At 40.9% G+C, this 24,302-nt stretch overlaps 3 protein-coding genes across 3 annotated transcripts; 1 reads left to right on the top strand and 2 right to left on the bottom strand.

Annotated features, from left to right (window-relative positions):
- The first annotated feature begins 1,833 nt into the window (after nt 1-1,833).
- On the top strand, nt 1,834-6,717 carry psme1 (proteasome activator subunit 1). Its single transcript, XM_038725421.1, has 12 exons — nt 1,834-1,934; nt 2,065-2,110; nt 2,417-2,449; nt 2,554-2,616; nt 2,792-2,893; nt 3,545-3,608; nt 3,982-4,079; nt 4,365-4,433; nt 4,576-4,643; nt 5,517-5,571; nt 5,793-5,879; nt 6,488-6,717. The coding sequence occupies exons 2-12, from the start codon at nt 2,072-2,074 to the stop codon at nt 6,563-6,565; spliced, it is 756 nt and encodes a 251-aa protein (XP_038581349.1). The 5' UTR covers nt 1,834-1,934; nt 2,065-2,071; the 3' UTR covers nt 6,566-6,717.
- Nucleotides 6,718-9,263, bottom strand: LOC119907711 (fat storage-inducing transmembrane protein 1-like). The gene is made up of 2 exons (XM_038725416.1): nt 8,774-9,263; nt 6,718-7,598 (listed from the first exon to the last, which is right to left on the bottom strand). The coding sequence occupies exons 1-2, from the start codon at nt 9,061-9,063 to the stop codon at nt 6,896-6,898; spliced, it is 993 nt and encodes a 330-aa protein (XP_038581344.1). The 5' UTR covers nt 9,064-9,263; the 3' UTR covers nt 6,718-6,895.
- Nucleotides 9,264-10,627: 1,364 nt separating this feature from the next.
- dcaf11 (ddb1 and cul4 associated factor 11) lies at nt 10,628-24,030 on the bottom strand. The gene is made up of 15 exons (XM_038725370.1): nt 23,805-24,030; nt 23,219-23,447; nt 21,465-21,592; nt 18,894-19,012; nt 18,565-18,629; nt 18,214-18,314; nt 17,648-17,794; nt 17,380-17,434; nt 16,964-17,032; nt 16,715-16,772; nt 14,465-14,650; nt 14,091-14,244; nt 13,548-13,700; nt 13,242-13,348; nt 10,628-11,868 (listed from the first exon to the last, which is right to left on the bottom strand). The coding sequence occupies exons 2-15, from the start codon at nt 23,431-23,433 to the stop codon at nt 11,797-11,799; spliced, it is 1,629 nt and encodes a 542-aa protein (XP_038581298.1). The 5' UTR covers nt 23,434-23,447; nt 23,805-24,030; the 3' UTR covers nt 10,628-11,796.
- Nucleotides 24,031-24,302: the final 272 nt, after the last annotated feature.

Raw genomic sequence — 24,302 nt, 5'->3', positions numbered from 1 at the left:
ATGCAGTATTATGTATACCATATAAAACACATACTGCATAACTCATATACTTTGTCTGTTCAGTCACAATGCATTAAGTTAATATGGTCAGTGTGTAACTGTGGAGGGGGATGATGAAATCCTGTAACACATGAACACTGCAAAAGAGATAATTTACTGACATTGGCCATAAAAGTACTAAAGTACTCACCTCGCCACCTCCTTCTATCTCTGCTCGCCTCTACTTTTCCTCAGACAAGACCTTTGTCCGCAGTATTTCTCAACAGCCTCCCTGCCCTGAATAACACGCTGCACTGAGTTTTAATCTCTCACTCAATCAAATCAAAGAGTCAATAACTAATGGTACTCACACTGTAAACAAGTGCACCCTTTGCCCTTTGGATCCAACTCCTAATAATGATTTTTGCTTGATGAGTGATGTATTATTGTGCTTCACGATACCACACAGTACAGATGTTCACTCAGATAATAAAAATACTTTGCTCCAAAATGTTTTGTGATTGTATTTGTCTCCTGATGTGATCAGGATCAGACCTTAGGGGTTTACCTGTTAAAGTCTGAACATAACACAGAGCATGTTAGCATAATGATATCAGGCAACAGTGCAGATGACCAGGACTGTGTTTACAATGGGAGACTCTGACGTCCTCAGGATCCTGTATTTGTTCTGGGCTTTAACCACACAGCTCCTGATGAAAGAGTCCATGTGGCAGCAGAGGCCTGTGATGCTGGCGACAGTAGCAGACACACTTTGGCCTCAGGTTTATAGTATACTCGCTAAAACAGTGCTCCCCTGCTGCTGGGATCGTTTGATGGTAAAGACCAGTGGAGCTGTGTCTTCATATAACTTTAAGTAGGCTGTTTGTGCAATGTGTCATTTTGCCTTAATTTGCCTTAATTTTGCACCAAAAATCTTGTGCGTGTTAGACTTTTACAGTTTAATATGTTTTACAGGAGAATCTTTGTGTCACTAAGGCTAACTGATTCACATACCATTTAACATAAGCATATGAATTCGACAACAACTGACATATAAGCTCACATTCACAGGTTTTTACTTTGGTGCTATTATTTGACTGTAGTTTGCCACAAAGCACTTGAATTTACTCCACTCAGAACAGCACCGCCATCTAGTGGACACAGTGAGAATTTACAAAATAAGTTGTTTAAATGTGATGTCTTGATTGTCACTGTCATTGTTGTTTGCACGTTTTCCATTAAATGAGCAAGCCTATTACTGTGCACATTACCATAGAGTGACAACATTGACAAAACGTTATAACATGTTAATTAAAACCATTGCAATATATGTGATCACATGTGTTTATGTGATGTTATGTTATGTATGTGTGTTTTTCACATAAATGATTGCAGTTAATGCAGATTTTTTCTTTTAAAGTATTATTTATTTTATACATTTACAGAAGACAACTATCCCATGAACTTAAGATTGTCAAATTTATATGAACATTGTTAAAAAATTAAACAGGCAGAAGAGCTGGTTTCAAAATTCTTCACTCAGAAGATTGAAGAGCTGATTTTTTTTTTTTAATTACACCTATCCTGGAACAAGGCATTTGTTGCAGTGCCACATCAATATGATAAAAGAACAAAATAGTCATAATCAATTATTTTCACAATTGTTTTAGCTTTGAATTTTCAGTATACAGAATACAAGTTTAAGGCACGTTTTCAGCATAACATAGATAATGATAGTCAACAATTACATGCCATCTCCATGAGTAAGTTTGTGCTTTGAAGCTATATATTTCACATCAGTGGCTCGTGTTTGGGGCATAGCTTAGGGGAAATGAAATAACACGCTTCTTAAAAACTACAAGTCCCACAATGCAACAGGACCATTCAATTGTAAATTGGGAAAGTACGGAAATGTCTGCGCTTACTTTCATTTTCGCTTTTTATGCTGAGTAACTGTGAGTATTTTTCCGTGTCGTGCGCGGCATTGAATTACACAGATAAAGAGCTAATTTCTGTCCTTTTCTCGCCGCTTTTTTGAAGTTTAAACGCTTGTGTAAACTTACTGCAATCACTTTTCACCCACAGAGACGACATGGCTTCTCTGGGTATTCGCGTCGAGTCGAAGAAACAGGTGAGCACGAGCCTCTGCTAGCATGAGTAAAAAGTGTTATAAACCAACATTTTAATCCCACTTTCCCCTCAAACACCGGGCTGGCGTCTCCGTCACGCTAACAGGTGGGCAGGTGTTCAGATAAGTGTTTGTTTTGATAACTAGACGGACAGCAGGGTCTTGGGAGGTGAGCAGGTAGTTATTAGGTAACGTTAACGTTAATTAGCTTGTGTGAAGTGAAGCTGTTTTACTAAATGTCCTTCATCTAGCGGCACTCTCCAAATATATAAAGGAAAATTATTATACCTAAATCTCTCTTCATTGCAGGTGGATGACTTCTGCCAAAAGCTCACCAAGGAGGTAATTTATATATCCAATAGTGAGAAATCTTTCCCAACTGCCCCATGAACTGAAGTTTGTCTCATTTATATGAACAGTGTTGCATCACTTTAATTTTTTAACAGGCAGAAGAGCTGGTTTCAAAATTCTTCCCTCAGAAGATGGAAGAGCTGCAGATGCTGTTGAAGGTATGTGTCAGCTACACTGGGGTCACCTGGGGTTTCTTCAAACATACAAGGAGGCTTCCTGATCCGTTCCTTACCAATAAAACTCTGTGTGAGTCTTTGGCATGTGAAAGTGTGCGTCAGTCCCCGAAAAGTTCCCAGAAGTAACAGGACATTTGTGACTTGTGTTTTGTGTCAGACGTCTTTCAGCTGTGAGGACCTGGCATCCCTGAAAGCACCATTGGACATCCCGATACCAGACCCGGCTAAAGAGGAGGCCAAACGCAAGAAGAAAGAGGAGGTAGGTCCCACACTTTTGAAGGGAGCATGCCCTCTAAATAAATGTAAGCATTGGAGGGTTAATACATTTCTTTGGGGGGTAGAAAGTGACTCCAGGTCGAATTCTGTTCATTTGTTTCCAAATTAAGAAAACACCTGAGTGGGTAAAGAGGTTGAATGCAAAGTAAACAACAGCGCCGTATTATCCCAATAAGGAGTCTTTAAGCATTTTATTTTTCTTAATCCTACCCATTGAATTTCGTTTGGAGCTCTGCATCAAGCCTCTTAACGGGGATCCTCAGCCACAAAGGTTTTATATTAAGCGTTATATAAAATATCAAGACACAACATTGAAAGTGAGTCCTTTGTTACCATGGCAACCAATTGCTGCCCGTTTTACAAATTGGCAGCGAGTGGGCCTTTTTTATTTTGGTCGATCTTTACAAAATCTAAATTGACGCCACAAGCTGCTGCATTCAGACGTTGACTGGATGGAGCAGGGGCGCTGCTGGAACTGGGTTACATTTCTTACACAAAGGGGAAAAGGAAAAAAAATAAATTTGACATCTTCATTTAGCCAGCCATGGGGGAAAAAGCACATGGATGAGCTGTCTGAGAGATTAATAGGCAGTGAAAACTCTTTGACCTGCTGCCTTCTGTTCCTGTGCTGCAGAAAGAGGCGAAAGAGGGAAAGAAAGACAAAGACAAGGACAGCGATAAAGAGGAGGAAGATTCAGGTAAACAAGAAGACAGATGACGATGACGACATGTATTAAAGCAACCTACTGACTAAATGTTGCAGGAAAATGATGTACTACTGAACACCGCAGTCACTTTTATGAAACAAAAGTTTATTTGGAGTAAAAAGATAAATATATAAAAAACACTGAACAAAAATGTGACACATTCTTGCTTTTCCAACTATAACTAATGAAAAAACAAAGGTTTACCCATTGATTCTCCAGAGCTGATTGGTAGTGACTGGGGAGCAAGTGAACCATTTTAATGTGCATGTTTTAAATGAAAAATGAAATCCTCTTCGAAAAGTGGCCCAGCTGAGTCAGAATTCTCTGATATCGTGACTGAGTGAAGAAATGTTTTGTACGCCAGGGCCTCCTTGTGGTCCCATCTGCACCAACGAGCGAGTAGAGAGCCTCCTGCAGCAGGTCAAGCCTCAGATCCAGACACTGAAGGAGAAGCTGAACACGGTCAGTCAGTCTCTTAGCTTCATTTTTACACTAAGAAAATCAGTCCAAATGTGGTGATTAGTGCACAACATATGTAAGGAATATGCCTTTGAGTGCTTCAGAGTAGCAAAGACAAGAGCTCACATGCCATTTTTGAACAGTTGTTACATAATTATGGCAAATGATCTCTTTGAGTGTGTTTCAACTTGTTTAAAATGGGGCTGTGCTTAGAAGGGGAATAACAGGAATAACTGTGAAGACTATGACAAACTGATAAAAATGAATAAATTCAGATTTTGCTGGCAGGTGGCGATGTGGGTGCAACTCCAAATCCCAAAAATTGAAGATGGCAACAACTTTGGAGTGGCTGTGCAGGTTGGTAACTGGTGATCGTTTGGCGTCGCGTCTGAATGATTCAGTCGCTCTGTGTCTTCAAAAGATGTTTGCCTCGCGCGTTGTTAATCACTCACGTGAGATGTATCTAGGTAGGTTTAATATCTTCCTTCTTGTGAAACAGGAGAAAGTGTTTGAGCTGCTGACCAACACGCGCACCAAGATCGAGGCGTTCCAAACCCAGATTTCAAAGTAAGAGCCCACATCTGTGCAGCAAGTTTGTGGTGGATTTTTATTTTATTTCAATGCAGCCACACTAACAAAGATATGTCATCTCTTTCATTATTGCTGGTAATAGTAGCTGCTCATGTCCCTGTCCCCCTTCAATCCACCCACACAGGTGTTCAGTTATTTTGGCGTGTTTGACATAGCTCTAAAGCTCTCTGTTGGGCACAGGAATTTGTGGAGATCATCAAACATCATTTACAGCTCAGTGTCATATGTGTTAGTTGTTCAGCACAAACAGGTGCAACAAAACATAAGTGTCATTGAGTTGTTAATCAGTCATGCACTGCACACATCCTGGAAAGAGATTCATAATAACTGAGCATATCTTTATTAAGGACTTCAGGGGCTCTCAGAATGTAAAAGCTCCCTTCAGGAAAGTCATTGTAATGAGTTTATGCATCTCAGTGTGAATTGTAAGAACCCCTTAATTTTAAAGCAAAGCTATGCACCTTTTGAGAGAAGAAATGATACAGTCTTCCACTTTCAAATTAAAATTCATACGCAATAAACACACCATTGCTCAGTACAGTGCACTCAAAGGGTTTGATGTTACAACTTGTTCAGGTATGATCAGTAGCTTAAGGTGGCTAATTTTAGCACACAAAGTAAATATTGCTGTGTAACAGACATTATTGAGGTAGGTTATGGACTTCATTACGCTACAGGAGCTTAGCATTTTAGCTCGCTTTAATCAAAATTGGTCTGTGGGTTTGTTAGATATGACAATTATAACTTGATTATAATTATAATGGTTGTAAAGGACGTTAGGTAGTAAATGATCCTGCCGAACATTGTTATAAATGAATGACAATAACCTCCCTTTCTTCTCTTTGTTAGGTATTACACCGAGAGAGGTGACGCTGTGGCCAAAGCTTCCAAACAACCCCATGTGGTCAGTATCTCACATTGTGTATCTTGATCAGTTTTAATGATCACACACTCTGTGATAGAATAAAGGAAGATGTGGATGTTCGCTGTCTGCCACCTGCAGGCTGTGTGCTCTAATTGTGTGTAAAATAAAAGCGATTAAGAGCAATGTTCTGGGTACACACTGGATGTGTCATCTCCTGTATGTTTTTGCAAATAAACTGTGTTGTGTGCTTCCTTCTGCAGGGAGACTATAGACAGCTGGTTCATGAGTTGGACCAGTATCAGTACTGTGAGCTCCGCCTTGTGGTCCTGGACATCTGCAACACATATGTAAGACATCTACCGCCTGTTGTTTACTGTTAGACTACGTTGCAAAAATAGTGTGTTTCAGAAATGCGTTTGTCTGAAAATTGGATAAAAACTGTCAACACCCAACTGATTAAAAAAACTGACCTCATTATTAAAGACTGCGTAGATGTCTTCTGAATATGAAATGTATCAAACTTCATATCCCATCTGTTGTAATCATGCTCTGTATTTTGAATAAAACTACCCATCTATAATCTATAAAATATTCCAGCCGTGTCCCAGCAGCAGGGACGGTTGCTAAATGGAATCCATTCCTTCGTAATAGGAGGGTAATTAAACTAATTGCTGTGCTTGTGTTAAATTGATTGGTGCTGCATCTCCCATCCATTAATCACTGTTTGTCTCCTTCCTCTGGCTATTGTCCTCCTGTGTTTGATGCTGTTAATGAACAAGGCGGTACAGGTGATGATGAAAGGAGCTATTCGACACGATCATGGCTCTGGATCTGGGCATCTCTCTCTCTCTCTTTTTATTACTGCCCCTAAACCTTTATGTCTCTCTCGCATGGTTTCTTATCTTTCTGGCGCTACATTTCCACTGATGTCTCCTCTCTGCGTTTCTCTCACCAGGCTGTGCTGTTTGACATCATTAACAAGAACTATGACAAGATTAAGAAGCCCAGAGGAGACAAAGCTCTCATCTACTGAAACCGGCTCCAGCACTCTTAACAAGATACAACTAGTGTAGTATGACACTCATCAAGTAACAACACACCTGCTCTGACAAAAAATGTCTTCTTTTTCTTATTGTGCATTCATTTTGGTTCAGATTACAAAATAAAGCAATGTGATTCCAGTAATCCCGTCTGCACTTCTTTTTTCCCCACAAAGGAATTCAAAATCTAGTTTTTGACTAATAGTGCCCTACAATGAAAGTAGCCTTTATATTCATATGATGCTAGAGTTATGAAGTGTTTGGAAGGGTGTTTACAGGAAATATACAGAGATTCTCTTTACAACCATAATGAGATGTAATTTTTACTTTCCAAAACTTGAGCCTGAGACTTTATGGTACTGAGGCTGTTTTTCGTCTGTGTTGGTAAGAAGTCCTTCTCCTGGCAAACCAGGACAACCCCAGCTTGGTTTGAGTCTGTACCATCCCTGATAGAGGCCTCTCCATCCCAGGTAGCCCAGAGCTCCTCCCAGCTGCTGGGAGGGGAACTGGGGGAAGTGTGCCAGCAAACACAGCAGCAGGAACATCCAAACAGCAAGTAGGACTACACACAGGAGGAAGATGAACCTTAAAGGGGCACCAGGCGACCCCTGCGGAGGCTTCGCTTGAGCCAGGTGAGGACCAAAGACTGACATTTCCTCGACAAGCAGCAGGCAACACAAGCAGAGGATGAGGACGTCCTGGGAGACCTCGTAACCTCTCCACATCATGTTGGCTTTGAGGCAGGAGGCCTTTGTCTGGTCTTCATGCAGGAGCAGCAGGGGCTGTAGTGAGGAGGCAGTGCCAGGGATATCCTGGGCGGGGGCCATAGGTTCGTAACAGGTTCCCGCTGCGTCCTCCAGCAGAGCCAGGAGACGCCGGCAGCCCCACCATAGCAGCCCAGCAACCCCCACCCGAGAGAGGTGGCGGAGGAGGAGAGAGGTGGAGCGACGGGCAGAGACGCAGAGGAGAAGGATGAAGGAACCAGTGAAGATGCTGGTCCAACCCCAAGTGGACTTGAGGAACTTCCTGTGAGACAGGGTTGAAGCAGAATCAGTCAATAAAGAATAAAATGACTGAGTATAACTGCTGCAACCTGACCTACTGGTTAGCCTAAGTTGAAAACACATTAAATACATACAATAACCATGTTCCTCAGTTCAGTGCACTCAAGGGGTTTTCTGTTACAGCCTAACTTCAGGTTTATGGTGGCTAATGTTAGCACACTTAAGGTAAATATTGCTGTGTAACAGACCTTACATATATACAGTTGGATAGTTACTAATATTCATACAATTAACATAAAATAACAATATACAACTTTTGATGAATTTATAAATTGTCAAGAAAGCATTAATACTCTGATTAAGGGGTTACAATGCACACATTTAAAAACTTTGTTTGGGTTTCCAGGTTAATATGGCAGACGAGCATCAAGCTAATCAGATTAATTATTAATAATTACCATTATAATTGTAAACTTGAAGGATTTTTTGACACTTTTAACTGAACAGTGGCCACAAGTGACAATGTCAGGATAAGGGTGAATGCTGAATCATAGTGGAAGAGAAGTGAGTCAAAGTTAGCTAATATTAGTTAGCATTAGCCATCATAAGCTACTATTCATACCAGACCAAGTAAGGTTGTGGCAGCAAAACCCCTGAGTGAACTGAATTGAGCACAGGTGCATTTTATTGCTCATAAATGCAGCTGTGCATTTGCAAGACAAATTGTGTTATATTTTATTTCAAAAGTTATATAAACTCATTTTCATAATGGTAAAGGTTGACACATTAAAATGATCCTTCACTTACATCTGATCTTAAAATCTGCAAAGTGTGAATACATTATTTCTTTAAGCTTTTCATTTAATAAATTCATGACTGATAGCTTATAAACTATTCGGAAGTAGGCACTGACTTATTTATATAGTAATGTCATGCAGGTCTACCCTTAAAAATAATGTTTATTCATGAGACACATCATTGACTATACCTTCTTATAAAATCTTGCTCATCTGTATATATTCTACATTATTTCACCTTTTAAATATAACTTTAGTGTACCAGGTCAGTTTAAAGACCTTTGGGCTCACATTGACACCCATTCAGGACAGGTTTTAAAGCAGCATGCAGGTCCAACTGAAGTGAGACATTTCCATTTAAAAGCAAACACAACCGTAAACGTTGATGTTGAGCCCTCACCTGTACAGGTAGTGGTTGCTGTTTGCGAAGATGCTGTACTTTGACACCCAGAAACTCAACACGGGACCAAACAGAACCAAACCAGACAGCACCAGGTGGAAATGTCCTCTGACCAGGTTGCTTCCTAAAATTCTGGCCAGCAAGTTTGTTACAAACACCAGAGCAGCATTCAGGAGCCTGAGGATGAATTTTCCCGGCAGTATCAGCTCTGCAGCCATCTTGTGTAACTTCTCCAAGTTGATATCTGGTGAGGCAGTGTTTAGATCCACAGTCTTTTGATCCATGTTCATCTACTCTGTTTGTCTTCTTAATTCTACTTTTTGTAGTTTTAGATAAAATTTTGAAAATGTTTTCCTCTTTGTGTCCAATTAGAGCTCTGTGGCGGAGTCCGCCTCACTTTCTTTTGTCTTTGAAAGGCACACCAGTTCTACACTGGCAGCCTCTCTACTTTATCACTGTCAGGCGTGCAGGAGAGCACATGGTTTATAAAAATAAAACCCCTCTGTCCCCTTCACCCTCAAATGCCCTCCCCCTCCACAACACAGACTCAGAGTGTGGACATGGTAATGGCTGCTGCTGTAACCGACCCTGTGAATCTGATCCTGTTTGATGGCAGCTGATATAAAAACTGATTCTGTGGTTTAAAAATAAACCCCAAATTCTGCATGATGGCTTAAAACAGCTACTTTGCAATCAGACTTACAGGTGTGATGCAACATTGCTCAATTGCATTTACGTTTAAAAAGTTGTGTATTCCCACAAAAAGAATCATTCAGACTTTTGGCTCCTTCTTTCGTTCTCCTTTAGTCTCTCCATTCTTAGAATCAGCTGTTGGAGCCAAAACTAATTTAAGTTATAAACTGTTGTCAGCCTGCATTTGGCGCCATGAACAGCTGCATTTCTCTCAGCACTTTCAGTCTTTTTTATTTCCAGGCCCGATGCACTCTCTTAAACCCCTTCAACATCCTGAGCCAAATTGAGTAAATCCAGTCTTTCCATGGGAGTTATGGTCAATAAAACAGAGCCAGGACATCCAGCCCCACTGCTAATATAAAGTCCAGATCCATACTAACAAGAAAGAAATACTGCTGGAGTCCATGTGTGAAAGGTTGGTATATTTGTTCTGACAGTGTAAGGATATTCTGTGTAAAAGGGGAGAAGATTTAACTTCTAATTTAGTTTAACTTAACTTCTGTTACTTTCTTTCATTTTGTTTCTCAGTAATTCAAATGCAAAATCCCAAAGTGTCTAGTAAAAGGAAAAGCATTTTTGATGATATAACTTTGTGGATTCAGCTACAGTTTTCCTGAATTATGGTGTCCTCTTCCTAATAAATGACCTGTGGTGGTGGGCGTTTATAAGAATCTAATTTTATTAAGTAGGAACATAAAGTGTAAATGAAACCAGACATGCCAAAGAATCGTTGTCTAATATTAGACCGCTTTCTGCATCGCTGCCATTACAATGACCTTCAAGCAACTTTGCTATGGTTCCTGCAGCAGCTAATTGTCAGTTCTCTGTTATGTGCTGCTGGCAAATGCCTGGTTGCATTTAGCCAAATTAAATGGTCATATGGCATTTTCAGGACAAAGAAAGTAAATGAGAAAAGGAAAGATATTTCCCCACGAGTTTCTTGTGGTGTTTGTTCAGTGTTAAGACATTTCAGGTATCTCCATTTTTAACAGGATATCTAAGTGTTTCCTTTTCTCTACTTTTGCATGTTTGAAGCTTGATCAAAGACAAAGAAATTTCTAAGTATCAAGTCAACCAGGCAGAGTGAGCGGATTCAAAGGTCTGCACCCAGGCAAGGACTTCATTAACGGTGGCAAATGCGTAGTAAAAAGCTGTAGCTCATGGCGATACATTAAAAGATTTTATTGTTACTGTAAAACAATGGTCTGAGAGTGAAATATGGGCTTTGATATAAACACCTGAAAATTGCATATACAGATTAGTGTGTAAGTATTGATCCACGCACACATCCCCAGTCCCTTCACCAAGTCTTTGACCTCAACATGTTTTACACACATTCAAATCTGTTAAACAGATCACAGGTTTATATTGGCCAACAAAATTACAATTCCTCATTTTTTTATTTATTTTTTTTAAATCAACTCAGGGCTTGTGTTTACAGAGTTGTGTGCTGATCCAGGATCAATAATAAATCCTCTGACTATTGCTGTGTTTTGCCTTTAGGCTTGAGGTGGTCTAAAGAGGATTTAGCATTAAATCATTGTTGGTTCAAAAGTACGTTTGGGCATCCCGGTTAACTTGGTATGCTGGAAATTCCCAACAAAGCAAGTTAACCACCAGGCACCTGCCCCTGAACAGCTGGCCAAGTGGTGGACCAATGGTAAACTGGGTAACTGGCAAATAATGTACTGTGTTATTGTAATATATTGGGTCTTTAAATGTGGACTTTAATGGTGATGGCCTCTCAAATAGGACACAGCTTATGTTATTCATAACAGCGAGTGCAAATCAGCACAGTGACAACTATCTAAATCCACTCCCTGAACGCACACACCATTAAAATGCTATACATTTATACAGAATTATCCTCAGTTTCTCCCTGCATTATGAAAACAGTGATTTTTATATCACTAACTTATCGTTAAATTTCAATAGCTCATTAAGTAAGTAAGTGCAGTGCTTTGCATTTTGAGCTCTAGCACATTTGTGTTAAGTGTTTCAGGCCAAATTCAACAGCTCGGGCCTGTTGACTTTGTGCAAGACAGTGAGGCAAAAACGAGAAAAACAGAGGTGGGCCATCCCGCTATGCCCTAACAATGTAAGGCTATAATGCCTTCCAAATGAACACTTCACAACCACGCTATAATTGTAATCATTATTATCCAGCATTGAATTTAAACAGGTATTTAAGTCTCTCAAAGTCATTCCTGGCATTTTGCTTTCCTCTGTCATGGCCAGCCTCGCCCCTTCTGTGGTGATGTCACTTCCTCTGACATCTTTTCCTTTGTCTCTTTTCGTCGCTCGCCGTCCCCAGGGTCTTTCTCCTGCTGTCAGTCTCTCTCCCTCTCCTCCTCTAGAGGATGGGTCTGTCTGTGCTCCCACATTTGCACCGCTCCGTCCCACTGTGGAGAAACAGAGGAGGATGAGGGAGATATCAGAGCTGCAGCTGGCTTCCCACAGTAGCTCCCATTTTTAAATTTTTCGGTGACTTTTCTTAACATAGACTGCCCCAATTACTTTAAATAGTTATTTCTTCTGGATTTATTATAGCTCAAATTTGTGATTAATTTTAGTTAGAAATATGTTGATAAGTTATTAAAACTTTCACCAAGGTTAAACTTCCTGTCTTTGCACCACTATTTAGTCACTTTGCTCTGGGAAGAACTTTCTGGCTATAAATGCTTTGTTTTTTCATCCACTGAAATCATCAACAAAATGAATCAAGTAATGGATGAACTAGCGCTGGGCGATATGGCCAAACATGTTATCATGATAAAAACGTTCATATCATTCGATAACGATAATTATCACAATATATGTCAAATCGTTATTTCTAAGACACCAGATGGTTAATTATGGTTTAAACTATTACTTTATGGTCAGAACTTGACAAACATATGCCAAACCTTTCACAAATCTGAGGTAGAACATTCAAAATAAGTATGATAAATTATTTAAGTAAAATATTTTTTGTCGCTTTTCCTCTACAAAATAAATATCTTAGAAATAGAAAAATGAAGTGCTAATATATTCACGATTAAAATGAACTGAATGTAACACTTACTGAACATTTATTGAACATTTGTTAGATTGTTGAGGAACATTATATCGCGATAATTATTGTTATTGTTTTATTGCTATGATGAACTTTTAAAATTTGCATCGGCTGACTCAAATAAACAGAAAACCTCTATTTAACCTATAACAAAAAAAATTGTTTTAAGGTAAGCAAAGAGCTGGCCACTCATTTTCTCCACATTTATGTTCATAAGAGGGTTGTATGGAAGAGTATTGTAGTGATTTTGAATTAGCCATGTAGCTACATTAATAGTTTGAATTTACTAAACTTGTCGAGAAAACAATGTCACATGAGCGTCTCGGTACACTGACAACTTTGTTGCAGTTTCAACAACTTATTTCGACAACATTAGGAAAACTTACAGATTTCAGCTTTTAGTAAATAGTCTGGTTTTCTCTTCAGCTGTGAGAGAAACTGCTTAAAAAGTAATATTAAATGCAATATACATTAGAAATAAGATATCGCATGCACTCATATTTCTGTAAATGGCCCATTTGATTGTCTAAACACACATTAAAAGCCATTCACTTAATTCCATGGTGATCCATTAATGCAGGAATCACTGTCTGGTTTAATTCTCCTCAATAAAAACCTTTACACCGTTTTTGGAAAGTGCTTCCTTTTCGATTTCATGTAATATTTACGTTCAAACTTTTTTACACTTCTAGTTGAAGAGTTTCCGTTAACAGCACTCACAGAGCTGCTGACGATGTTGTCCTCATACGGGTGCCAACTGACGTCCCTCACGCACGCGTCATGGCCTGACAGTTTGGAGACCACGGCGCCCGTCAGGACGTCGTAAACTGGACAGAAACACAATTCAACATTTTGAGCTACTTGTAGGCATGAAGTGTTTATCGATGCCCCTTTAATCACACACACATCAGAACTGCACTGACTTTCCATGCAAAAATGACTATACACAGAGTTGGAAGGGTTATTTGGTGGAAAATAATACGACTACACATCGCAGACATACAGGCAGCACATAGTGAGACTCACTGATGATTTTGCCAGTGGAGCAGCCGGAGTAGATGAACCTCTGTCCGGTGCTGAACTCCGGAGAGAAACGACAGCGGATGAGCGTGTGCAGAACGCCGTGACCACGGTAGGTCATGACCGAGGTGTCGCCCGTCAGCTTGTGTCTCTTCAGCGCTGGTACAGACGACAGGTAAACACGATATTTTCAGAAATCACCTTTTAGATCTTTTATTAAAATGTTTTGCTCCCTTAAAAGTCAGAATTCAGATTTTCCTCCCCGCTCCATCTTATTGTCTGAGCTCCTATCCTTCCCCTCCCCTCTACCCCTTCTCTCGTCTTTGACTAGTCAGGCTTTCACTCATGTCTCTTTACCTGGTTTTAATACTGCCACATTCCCTTACCCTCACCCATGTTTCACCTTTCTGTCAATGGTCCTCTCTCCTTTCTTTTCCTATGTCATTTTCTTCTCTTCTTTTTCTTCCCTTTCTGCCTCCCTGTGACCTCCCCTCTTCTTGTCCTCTCCTCCCTCCTGACTTGTTCACTAGCACTCCTCCTCCTCCTCACCTCTCTGGGGAACCTGCTGCCAGCGGTAATCCCAGTTTTGTTGGGTGACAGCCAGGCGTGAAGCTGCCAGCCCCTCTTTGGGCGAGAACTTTCTGACGTCCCAGAGCTTGATGGACTGGTCCTTTGAGTTGCTGATCAGGTAGCGCGCGTCACCCTGAAACAGTCACGAGGTGGGCGAGGAGGACCGCAATTTTAAAAGAAAGCAAAAGATACCTCAGATTTAGAGCATTATACTGAGCTAATATTGGCTTTTAATTAATTAATATTCAACCAATCATCAGTCAAACCCAGCTACCCACAAGGATTAGCGAAGCTTGTCATTGACAGATTGATAAAATACCAGTAGCAGCCCTCTCTTCGCCCCCCCCCCCTACCTTGCTGTGGATGAAGGTGATGCCGTCTCGGTGGCCGGCCAGCTGTCCGACAGGCTGCGGTCTGTCCTCCCGCAGCGTCCGTCTGTCCCACACCTTGCACAGCGCGTCGTCGCTGCCAGAGAAGAGCAGCTGCGACGAGCTGTCGGCGAATGCCACCGCATTCACATCGTCCTCATGGGCATCAATCTGACAAGCAGAGATGCAAAAGGAGGAGAGTCAGTGTTTCTGTGTGGAGGGGGGCGAGTGTGTGTTAGATTGTTTGATTTCCTTTGTGTGAGACTATAATATACATGCTTGTGTGAAAGTGTCCTGGTCTGTGGGCTAAAATACCACTTTGGTCCAAATTGAAACTATTAGATGAATTACTTTAAAATGTGGCACAGAAATTATAGCCTTGAGACTTTGGTGATCCCGACTGTTCCTCTAGCAACACCAGCAAGTTGACATTTGTAGTTCAGGATAAAATGTGAAAACCACTACAGGATGGTTTGCCATGAAATGTGGTACAGACTAACCACGTCTGTAGGTCAACTAACATGGGTTTATAAATGATCAATATTGCCAATGTTTATAGCAGCGCGCCCGGTGGCTGTGTGTTATCTCAGCCAGTAACATGTTGTTTTTGACATGATGTCTATGAAGATTCTCAGTCATCCAGGTCATAGCTATCCAACGAAGGTTAAAATGAAGGGCAACTGGACTTGGTTGAAGATCTTGGTTGTTTTTGACAGTTTGTCAGAAATTACGTCATTCAGTTGCTTTTTTCTCAACAGTTTAACAATATATATTAATGGTTTTAGATTACATTAGCTGTTATTTAAGAGAAACATATTAAGACGATGGTGACTGAGGAAATTTAGGGCTCCAAACTAACTTTTTCACCATCTTCTCAAAACTGACAAGGGGGAGCGTTAACATTGTTCCACACCAGCCACACTGATGCCTGCAGATGGCTCAGACGTTTTTTATACATCGGCCTTGTGACTGCAGATATCGGGTGATTATCTCAAAATGCCAGATATCGGCCCGATTAATCGGTCTCTCAGATGTACAGATGTTCATGTGCCCCTCAGGATGAATCTGAATCACTTTGGTGTTCCATTGACTTTTGTTTTTTTTATGTATGTATGTGTTTGTCCAATACTTACATTTATGACCAGATATCTGCAAAACTAATGACTAATGCCTCAGCTACACTTTGTGTTTAGGTCTAATTAGAGAACACATTAAAACTAAAATGGTGAACAGGCAAGTGTTTATGCATGATAAAAATCAGCATATTTATGTTTACGTAGTGAGCACATTAGCATTTAACTCAAAGCACCAGTGTGTGTGTCCCAGTTAAAAGGACAGTTAACGTGAATTACAGATGCACCTAGCTAAGCAAGCTAGCTAGGGCCACACGGAGCCATTGGCTCCACAGTCTCTTCCAAATACGGTCACGTCCGGTGCCGCTGGTTGCAAAAAATCAACATGGCGGCAGCCTAACAGCCAAACTCGAGGCTTCTAAACGGCAGTCCACAAACCAACATGTGACACCACGATAATGTATTCTTTTTAGAGTTGCTAGCATGTCTGTAGACTTTTGTTTGATTACTGTCAACTAATCCTTTGAAAAGACTAAAACCCACAAAGACCAATCGAGTTGTCGCTGATTGGTCGATCAAAATAAGCTCCAGTGGCTTGATGTAATAAAAGAACATGTCAGCCAGTCTACCTACGTGGCTTGTGGCTTTTGTGTGTTTTTAGTAGTTTGTGGACAACAGGGGAAGCTCAGGGGAAGATACATCAGGCTTTGGCCTCAGGCAAAACACATTAGTAGGATCAGTTTATTGTTAGTTAGGGTCTTTCATCGGATTTGATAACAACAAGAAAAATATAGACCACCACCAGACTTAAGTGAAAATATAGCACAAATGGGCCAAGCTACAACTTCAGCGATAAAGCACAGACACACTGACGCAGAGGTAATGGGACAGAATGAGAAAGAGCATGAGACAGAGGCGAAACAGATGGTAGAGGCCAGCTACTGACAGAGGGAGGGGGGGGATTTAACCCCCCCGTCGTCACACTGCAGGGTGGAGCTGGACTCTCTGCTGCTACAATACAGAGGGCAGGGCAGCACGCCACTTTCTGCTAATGTCTGACTCACCTTGATCGCGGGATGAGGCACTAACAGACATGGGTGGACGTGACTCAGAAACAGGTGCAAAAACCCCAAAACAGCCAATGCACTCAAGACACACTAACCTTCAACGTTCGTTTATTCTGCTCAAGATCAAAAACGTAAAGGCAGCCATCATTCGCTCTGAAAGGAGAGAGGAGAGAGAGGAGGTGGCTTTATATTAGTTATAGTTGTCTTCAATGAGAAAAAGTCTACTCAAATTATACGGCTGTGAAAAAAAGAGCTGCTTTCATTTACAGTTCTGAAAGAGACTTCAGTCTTTATTTCAACTCTGTCAGTCTCCACCTTGAAACATAAATGCAAATTGTACTCACCCTCCGAGGATCTCATTGCCATCTGTGGACGCAGCCAGTGAGAACACACAGAACCTCCTCTCATCTGGACTACAAAGAACACACACATACACAAGAGCAGATTGACACCACAGCAATAGCACCATTATTGAATCACAACTACACTGTCTACTGTACAGCTTGATGAAGGCATGCATCACCTCTTGAACAATGCTACTGTTACGAGTGCTGTGAGTTTAATGGTAGTGCTTTGTTGAAATAATGATCTCTCCGGTGAACAAGAAACACACACAAAGTGAGAGGATGGATGTTAGGGTGACAAGCTTTGACAGCATCATTCATCCAGGTGGTAATGAGGGGAGAGGAGGGCCGGCTGGTAGGGAATGATAGATTACCTGCTCCGTAATGTTATATGTTACTATGAGGGAAACACTAACTTGAGGTCCAGGGCGGTGTGGTTTTCACTGTCTCCATCTATACTGCACAAATGAACTGTGGGGAAAACACAGAGAGAGAGAGAACAAATGATTTCCGCCACCTTTTTTTGCTACTGCAGCAACAGTAAAAATGACATATGGATAACATGGATGGTTCCTGGGGGATCATCAGCCGTCCAAGCCACGGCCGTTCTAAACAAAACCCTGCAGAAATTAGCATCACTGGCTAATCGCATCGTATTGTATATGACAGGTCACGTAGCCTTACTGTAGTCAGACCAGCTGGAGTAGAGCACGTGATTTGTGTCAGGGGTGAAGCACACGTCCAGCACACTCCAGCCCACATCCCGGGCCTTCACTGTTCGCCGCAGGTGGAAGCGCCCCCTGGTGGTGTCGTACAAGCGGATGTTCTGGTCTGCAGCGAGCAAACAGGAAGAAAAAAATGGAATCAAATAATGGCTGGCTGCCTGGGTGAGGCCTGTTGTCCCTCGCCTGTATAGCTTGCTTAGAAGACAGAAACGTACATTTTAAAAGATGTTTCATAATAAATCAGCTAAAACGTAACAGAAATAAATATGACGTGGTGCTACTAGATTTGATGTTCGTATCATTTGTTTTGTTTCGGCAAATTTGATGTCTGGTAGCTGGGGATTGCATCAATAGATGTTAAAACAAGGAATTCAAAAGTGGACAATACTTGTCTGTGACTGACCACATTCTCTATATGTCACCACACAAATGGCACATCAAGTTGGTGGTCTAAACAGCCACAAATAAACAGTAAGATCTGATTCGGCTCCTCGGGGTTCTCATGTTGGAGCTCGGGTTATTTACCTTGGCAGGCAGAGAGGAACATGTTGCCATCCTCGCTGTACACTCCGCAGAAGGCTTTCTGCTGGTATGTGTCCTTGTGGGATACATAGTTTGGCAGAAAACTGCAAAGGAACAAGGGTCAATATCATTTGACAGACAACAGCGTGAGTCCTCTGGTAAACATCATTTCACAAACAAATCTACTGTACACAAATCTGTCGCATGAAACACAACAAAAGTCCACGCTATGTTTTTTGTTAAATGTGCCACTAATTTGATTTGTATTCTTTCTCTTTGTCATATAAAAAAAAAAAAGTATTTGGAAATTTGTTAAAAAACATTGGAAATGCGTAGAATTTCAACAACACTTACTGTGTGCGGATACGAGTGCACTCTCCGTGGGAAAAACTGGAGCCTCTACATCTGCCGTGCTCCCTCTGAAAGGCAAAGAAAACATCACACTGGTTAACATCTATGGAGAATTAAACTAGCTGACGCAAACAAGTGAAAATCATCCTAACAAACTGGGTTGCAAATAATCTACGTTATATCAGAGCTCTTAATTAAAGAAAGAATGCAGATGAAACTGATGGAAACTAATCACCATCTTTCTACAGTCTTAGTGCTAGAAATCTGCCAATTGCATTCTAGTCTGCTCTCTGATACCACTTGTATTTCAGTTTGCGTCTCTGTGGCCTGACCTCTGTCAGCATGTGGGTGAAACTCTTTCGGCCTTTCTGGGCAGAGGAGGCATTGGCCAGCAGGATCTGAGTTCGGATCTCACTCTGGTCCACCTCGTGTGTGTCGGGCTGGGCGTCCACTAGAAAGATAACGAAAAAAAAAAAAAAAAAGTATTTGGTATTATTTACAATCTGACATCCAACTTTCAGAAGCACCATAATTAAATGACAAACTGATGTTTTCTGATATCAAATGATAGAGGAGGAGACTGGGAGAGTAGAAAATGACAAAGAGTAAAAGAAACACAGGACGCACTAGCTAACTATGAGCTGTTAACTGGGTTTTAAGACCTTTAAGACTGATTTGTTGTACATGCTTAGTTAACAAACAAGACAAACAAACAAAAGTATTAAAATATAGGCATGCCTTCCTGTTATATTACTCACTTAATTTCCCCTAACACAAATATTGATAACATTCAAGTCTCACATTATGCCCATCACCAACACAGTATTTTTTTCACCTGGGTAACAGCCAAAATCCGACCTCTTCTATCACTGCATGATGGTGAAATCGTAATCAATTCATTTGTATCTTCCAGCTGGATTATTGTAATGTCCTTTTCTCCGGTCTTCAGCAGCTACGATCTTGACAAAACCTAGAAAATCTGACCATATAGCACCCATTCTGGCTTCTCTTCACTGGTTACCTGTGCCAAGCTACTGGTGATTTCAAGGTTCTTCTTTTAACTTATAAGGCCTTGCATGGACTTCACCATCTTACCTATCTGAGCTAATTACACTATATACACCAGCACGCCCTCTTCGCTCTCTCGATGCTGGTCTCCTGGTCATTCGTTTGTTTAACATACAGTGCTCCATGTCTCTGGAATGTCCTTCCATTACAGTCAAAGAAGCACGTTAATCTTTACATCAAGTTAGAAAACATTCAAACTCCTCTTGATAGATTTGGTGCTGTGATGGAATCATTGGAGCACATGCTTCATTGTTATTTTATGAATTTATTATAAGTCTTCCGAAAATGTGACCAGATCTACTTGGTCAAAAATATACAGCAATGTTAATATTTGGTTAAATGCCCCTTTGTCTTTTTTACCTCAAATAGGCGCTTCTGGCAGCAATCCACAAGCTTCAGGCAAGCTTCTGGTTTAATCTTTGACCTCTCCTCTTGATAAATTTGGTGCTGTTAAATTTGACACACTTGTTTCTTCAGCAAACTCCACACGTTTTCGATGGGGTTTAAGTCAGGACATTGGGAAGGCCGTTCTAAAACATTAATTCTAGCCTGAGTTAGCCATTCCTTTACCACTTTTGATGTGTGTTTGCGGTCAGTGTCCTGTTGAAACACCCAGCTGCATTCAAGACCCAACCTTCTGGCTGATGGTAATGCTCCAAAGCTCCACTGGCAGCAAAACAGGCCCGGAGCATAATACTACTACCACCAGCATGCTTGACGGTTGGTATGGTGTTCTTGGGGTTAAAGGCATCACCATCTTTCCTCAAAGCATATTTCTGGTCATTGTGGCCAAATATCTCAATTTGTGTTTCATCTGACCACAGAACTTTTACCCAGAAGGCTTTTTCTTTGTCTATGTGATCAGCAGAAAACTTTAGTCGAGCCTTATGGTGCCACTTCTAGAGCAAAGGCTTCCTTCTTGCACAGCAGCCTCTCAGCTAATGGCAATGTAAATCACACTTAACTGTAGACAGTGACACCTGTGTTCCAGCAGCTTCTAATTCACTGTTGACCTGCTTTTTGGTGGTTCTTGGTTGACCCCTGACCATCCTGAATGATTTACTCTCAGCAGCACTTGAAAGCTTGCGTTGTCTTTCTGATCGTGGCAGTGACACAACTGTTCCATGCACTTTATACTTATGAACAATTGTTTGCACAGTGAAACTTGGGACCTATAGCTGCTTTGATATGGCTCCAACTGGGAACTCAAACTGCCATGAAATACATGTTCTGAAATGTATGTAAACTTCTGACCACCACTGTACCTTTAATTGATGCTTTTAAATGTGGTTGTTTTATTTATTTATTTTCATTAGCCTACCCTAGAACTTAGTCAGGTCTATCGCCTTTTTAACATTGATGATTTTAACCTGGTTTCCTTTTAAAATGTAGTATTTTATTTGCTTGCTGTATGTTTTGTCCTTTATATTCTTTTTAATTGTGAAAGTAAATTTGGACCATGCTGCATGATGATTCAGCACTTTAAATAAAATTGATTGATCGCTTGATTGATTTACTTTGGATCTTAGTGAATACAAGACGATACCATTACTCTAACACGATTTACATCTTTAATTGAAATCTCGTATATTACTGGAATGCATTCATCTTGTTTCTGCTGCTGGGTGTTGGGTGGATTCCAACAACACAGAATACAAACAGCCAGAAACACACAGTCCCAAAACACAGCAGGGAAATGTTTTCCTTCTAGCAGACTTGTGAAGATAAGCTTTCCGAAGTGTATGGCTATTGAAACTGTATATTTCAGCAGATGAAGGCTATATAATATCAAGCAAAATAAAATGTCTGGACAGGGAACAGTGTCAGGGGGTTACCTGGTGGATTGTAGCGGTCACCTAGCCGACCCTCCCAAGCTCCGTCGCTGTCGTCATCAGAGTCAGAGTAGGACTGGACCAGCTGAAGCCCTGTGGCTCCGCTGCCATGGACCAGTCTGACCTGGCCCCTGCACACACAAACACCACAATCACTTCATCAGCTAATCAATCCAAATGGTGATTACATGATCAAATGAATCCAACCCTCTGCAGCTAAGAGTGCACTAAACAAAATAATCTCAAGGAGTAACAGGGAACAAATCTTCATCTATTAATACTTGATATTTCAAGTCCAGCTGCAGCCCTAAAGCCCAAAGATGAGACACCAGCCTGCTGCACACTGGGTGCTGTGCTGTGGGTAAAGCTACAGTCCTGTGATGTGTTTCCACTGAGCAGCAGCTCCACTGTAACAGATGGGGGATCAGTGGCCCGCTCCAGCATGGTTTAATGCTAACTGAAGTGAGAAATGAGAGCGATACATATTCATTTCAACTCTTCCAGATCCTTGTACTTCCTAGTTCTGACTCCGGTGCTGTGGTATTTACTATAGGCTCCTGCCACTCTCGGGGATCGGTTCCAAATGCTTTTTAGAAGTGCTTGGTAAGAGAGGAATATTCAGAAATTCCCCAGCCACTTTAACGGCATTAAAATAAAACTGGAATGGAGGATGGGAAATTCCATCCTTAAACTGGAATGCAATGTGACTTTTAATTATTTGCTCCCTTGGCAGAGAGGTGAAAACACTGTTCCCTCTACTGTGTGCCACTTGGACAAAATGTCAGTCACCTTCACAGCGTTGTTTCTTCTTTCCAATGTATATGGTCTCATATTTGAAATTTCTACCCTAAAACTCTCAATTAGATATAATACATTTATAATGATGTATACATGTCAAGAGATTTAAAGTTATCAATTGAGGTTATGTACTTGTTTTGTGTACTGACCCAACACTTAGGGCTGGGCAATATAACAATAATTGTAATTATTGCTATATAATTTTTCTCAATAACAGTATAACAAATGCAATAAATGTTTGACTTAATTCATTTGAATCACAAACAAATTAGCACTTATTTTTTCGATGAAAGAAATTTATTTTGTTGAGTAAAAGGGCCTGAGAAAAGGTTTTGCTTAATTTTCCTCACGCATATTTGCTGAAAAAAGATTTTATCATAATTATTTTGAATGTTCTACCTCAGATTTGCTAAGTGATCCACTGTTTTTTTTAGCATCAAGTGTTTGTCCCGTTCTGACAATAAAGAATAGTTTAAAATCATTAACCATCTGGTTTCTTCAACTTTCACTCAGGAGCAAAAATCTGCCTTTACACTTGAAAGAACTAATCATTTGACATTTATCGTGATAATTATCAATATTGAATGATTATTTTTTATCGCACAGCCCTACCCTCACACAAGCTACTCATAGAAAAAGAAATACTAGAACATTTATGTAAGGTAACACACAACAGGGCTACTATATTCCACTGCATCACACAGGTTTTCCTGGTCTGCATTTCTCCTTCTGTTAGTGATTACCCGCTTTTGCCAACATGACTAGTTGACACAAAATATTGCCTGAGACAGTTGGATTATTTCTCCTGACACTGGTAGCAATGTTGTAACTGAATCATTCTGACATTTTCCACTCGGATAAAAAAAATATACACCACAAAACAACAAACTGCGCCCAGAAGTGCAAAGTGCTTTTTGTTGCGTTAACATCAGGGTCAGTATTTTAAACTCCCACTTCACCTCCTTAGTAGGTAAGCCAGCACTTCAGCTAAGTCAACGTCCTCCTCTGATGCTGGCTGTCTGTCTCCTTGCTGCCTGTCAGCCGTCCTGCGGCCTCGGCTGCTGCTGCTGCTGCTGCTGCTCTGGTTTGATTCTGCTACTTCAGACTCCTCAGCTGGGTTGCCACTGGAAGAGCCCCTTCCACCAGACATCCCAGAACTGGACTGAGAGCCCATAGACTGAAGAGGGCCTGGCAGGAACAATACACCGACATTAAATGACGGTTTTAGATTTACCTCGAGGAAAACAGGTGACATAAAATACCATGTGTGTGCGTGTGTGAGAGTGGGATAATGGATAGAGAGGAAATGGGAAAACACAAGTTAGGTAACAATAGCTGCAAAACACAGACCTGCATTAGCTAAACTGTCATCAATTCAAGTTACATGCCTAAGCCATTGTACTTCCACTTCTTCAAATTAACAAACTACGTGTCCTGCAGAAAAATCGACCAGCATATTGCTTGTGCGTTAGCTCGTCCTGATAAGGATGCAGAGAAAGATTCTGTTGAGCTAACTAGCTAGCAGTGCTAACAACTTAACGTTACCGTTTGACTGTCAAACGGTCTTCTTGACAGCTCGTCAGTCCAGCTCTTTGTCGTTTCGGTGCGAACTCAACACTTCCGCAGGGTGTCACGTATAACGCTTATAACACACACAGACACACACACACACACACACACACACACACACAAAAGCTGGAGGTTTGACAGCACAGTAGCTTCAGACTGCTAGCAGGGCCAGTTCGTGAATCGCCATGTTGTTTACAAAAGTGTGAAAAAACCCTACGCGTGCCCCTGCCCTTTCACCGTCACGTGACTCGCACCGCCGTCGCTCCTGCAAACTGTACTACTGAGCAGAATTTAACTGAAATATATATTGTATTTGTAGCAACTATACATGTATTATATGTGTGTGTGTACATGGTCCCTGATAAAAAAAACAAACTAAAAAAAAACACAATAAAAACTAATTCAAGGCAGATCAAAATATGGACAGCTAGGATGCCAAGCCAAATTTTCTTAACCAGTTTTAAAGTTTAAGGC

This window comes from Micropterus salmoides, unplaced genomic scaffold (assembly GCF_014851395.1).
Source record: "Micropterus salmoides isolate LMB-PRFRI ecotype aquatic unplaced genomic scaffold, ASM1485139v1 Ms_hic_scaffold_1, whole genome shotgun sequence".
Taxonomy (NCBI): Eukaryota; Metazoa; Chordata; class Actinopteri; order Centrarchiformes; family Centrarchidae; genus Micropterus; species Micropterus salmoides.
Note: the sequence above shows the minus strand (reverse complement) of the source record. Positions and strands in the feature narration are given on the sequence as shown.

Bases quoted from the DNA above. Each gene is read 5' to 3' on its own strand.
- psme1 (XM_038725421.1), top strand. From the start codon at position 2,072: ATGGCTTCTCTGGGTATTCGCGTCGAGTCGAAGAAACAG. The intron at 2,894-3,544 runs GTAGGTCCCACA...CCTGTGCTGCAG, and splicing joins AACGCAAGAAGAAAGAGGAG to AAAGAGGCGAAAGAGGGAAA. The intron at 5,572-5,792 runs GTCAGTATCTCA...TTCCTTCTGCAG, and splicing joins CTTCCAAACAACCCCATGTG to GGAGACTATAGACAGCTGGT.
- LOC119907711 (XM_038725416.1), bottom strand. From the start codon at position 9,063: ATGAACATGGATCAAAAGACTGTGGATCTAAACACTGCCTCACCAGAT. The intron at 7,599-8,773 runs GTGAGGGCTCAA...CCTGTCTCACAG, and splicing joins AGCAACCACTACCTGTACAG to GAAGTTCCTCAAGTCCACTT.
- dcaf11 (XM_038725370.1), bottom strand. From the start codon at position 23,433: ATGGGCTCTCAGTCCAGTTCTGGGATGTCTGGTGGAAGGGGCTCTTCC. The intron at 21,593-23,218 runs GTGAAGTGGGAG...TTGTGTGTGCAG, and splicing joins CTGGCTTACCTACTAAGGAG to GGGCCAGGTCAGACTGGTCC. The intron at 18,630-18,893 runs GTCAGGCCACAG...TTTGCCTTTCAG, and splicing joins TCACCCACATGCTGACAGAG to AGGGAGCACGGCAGATGTAG.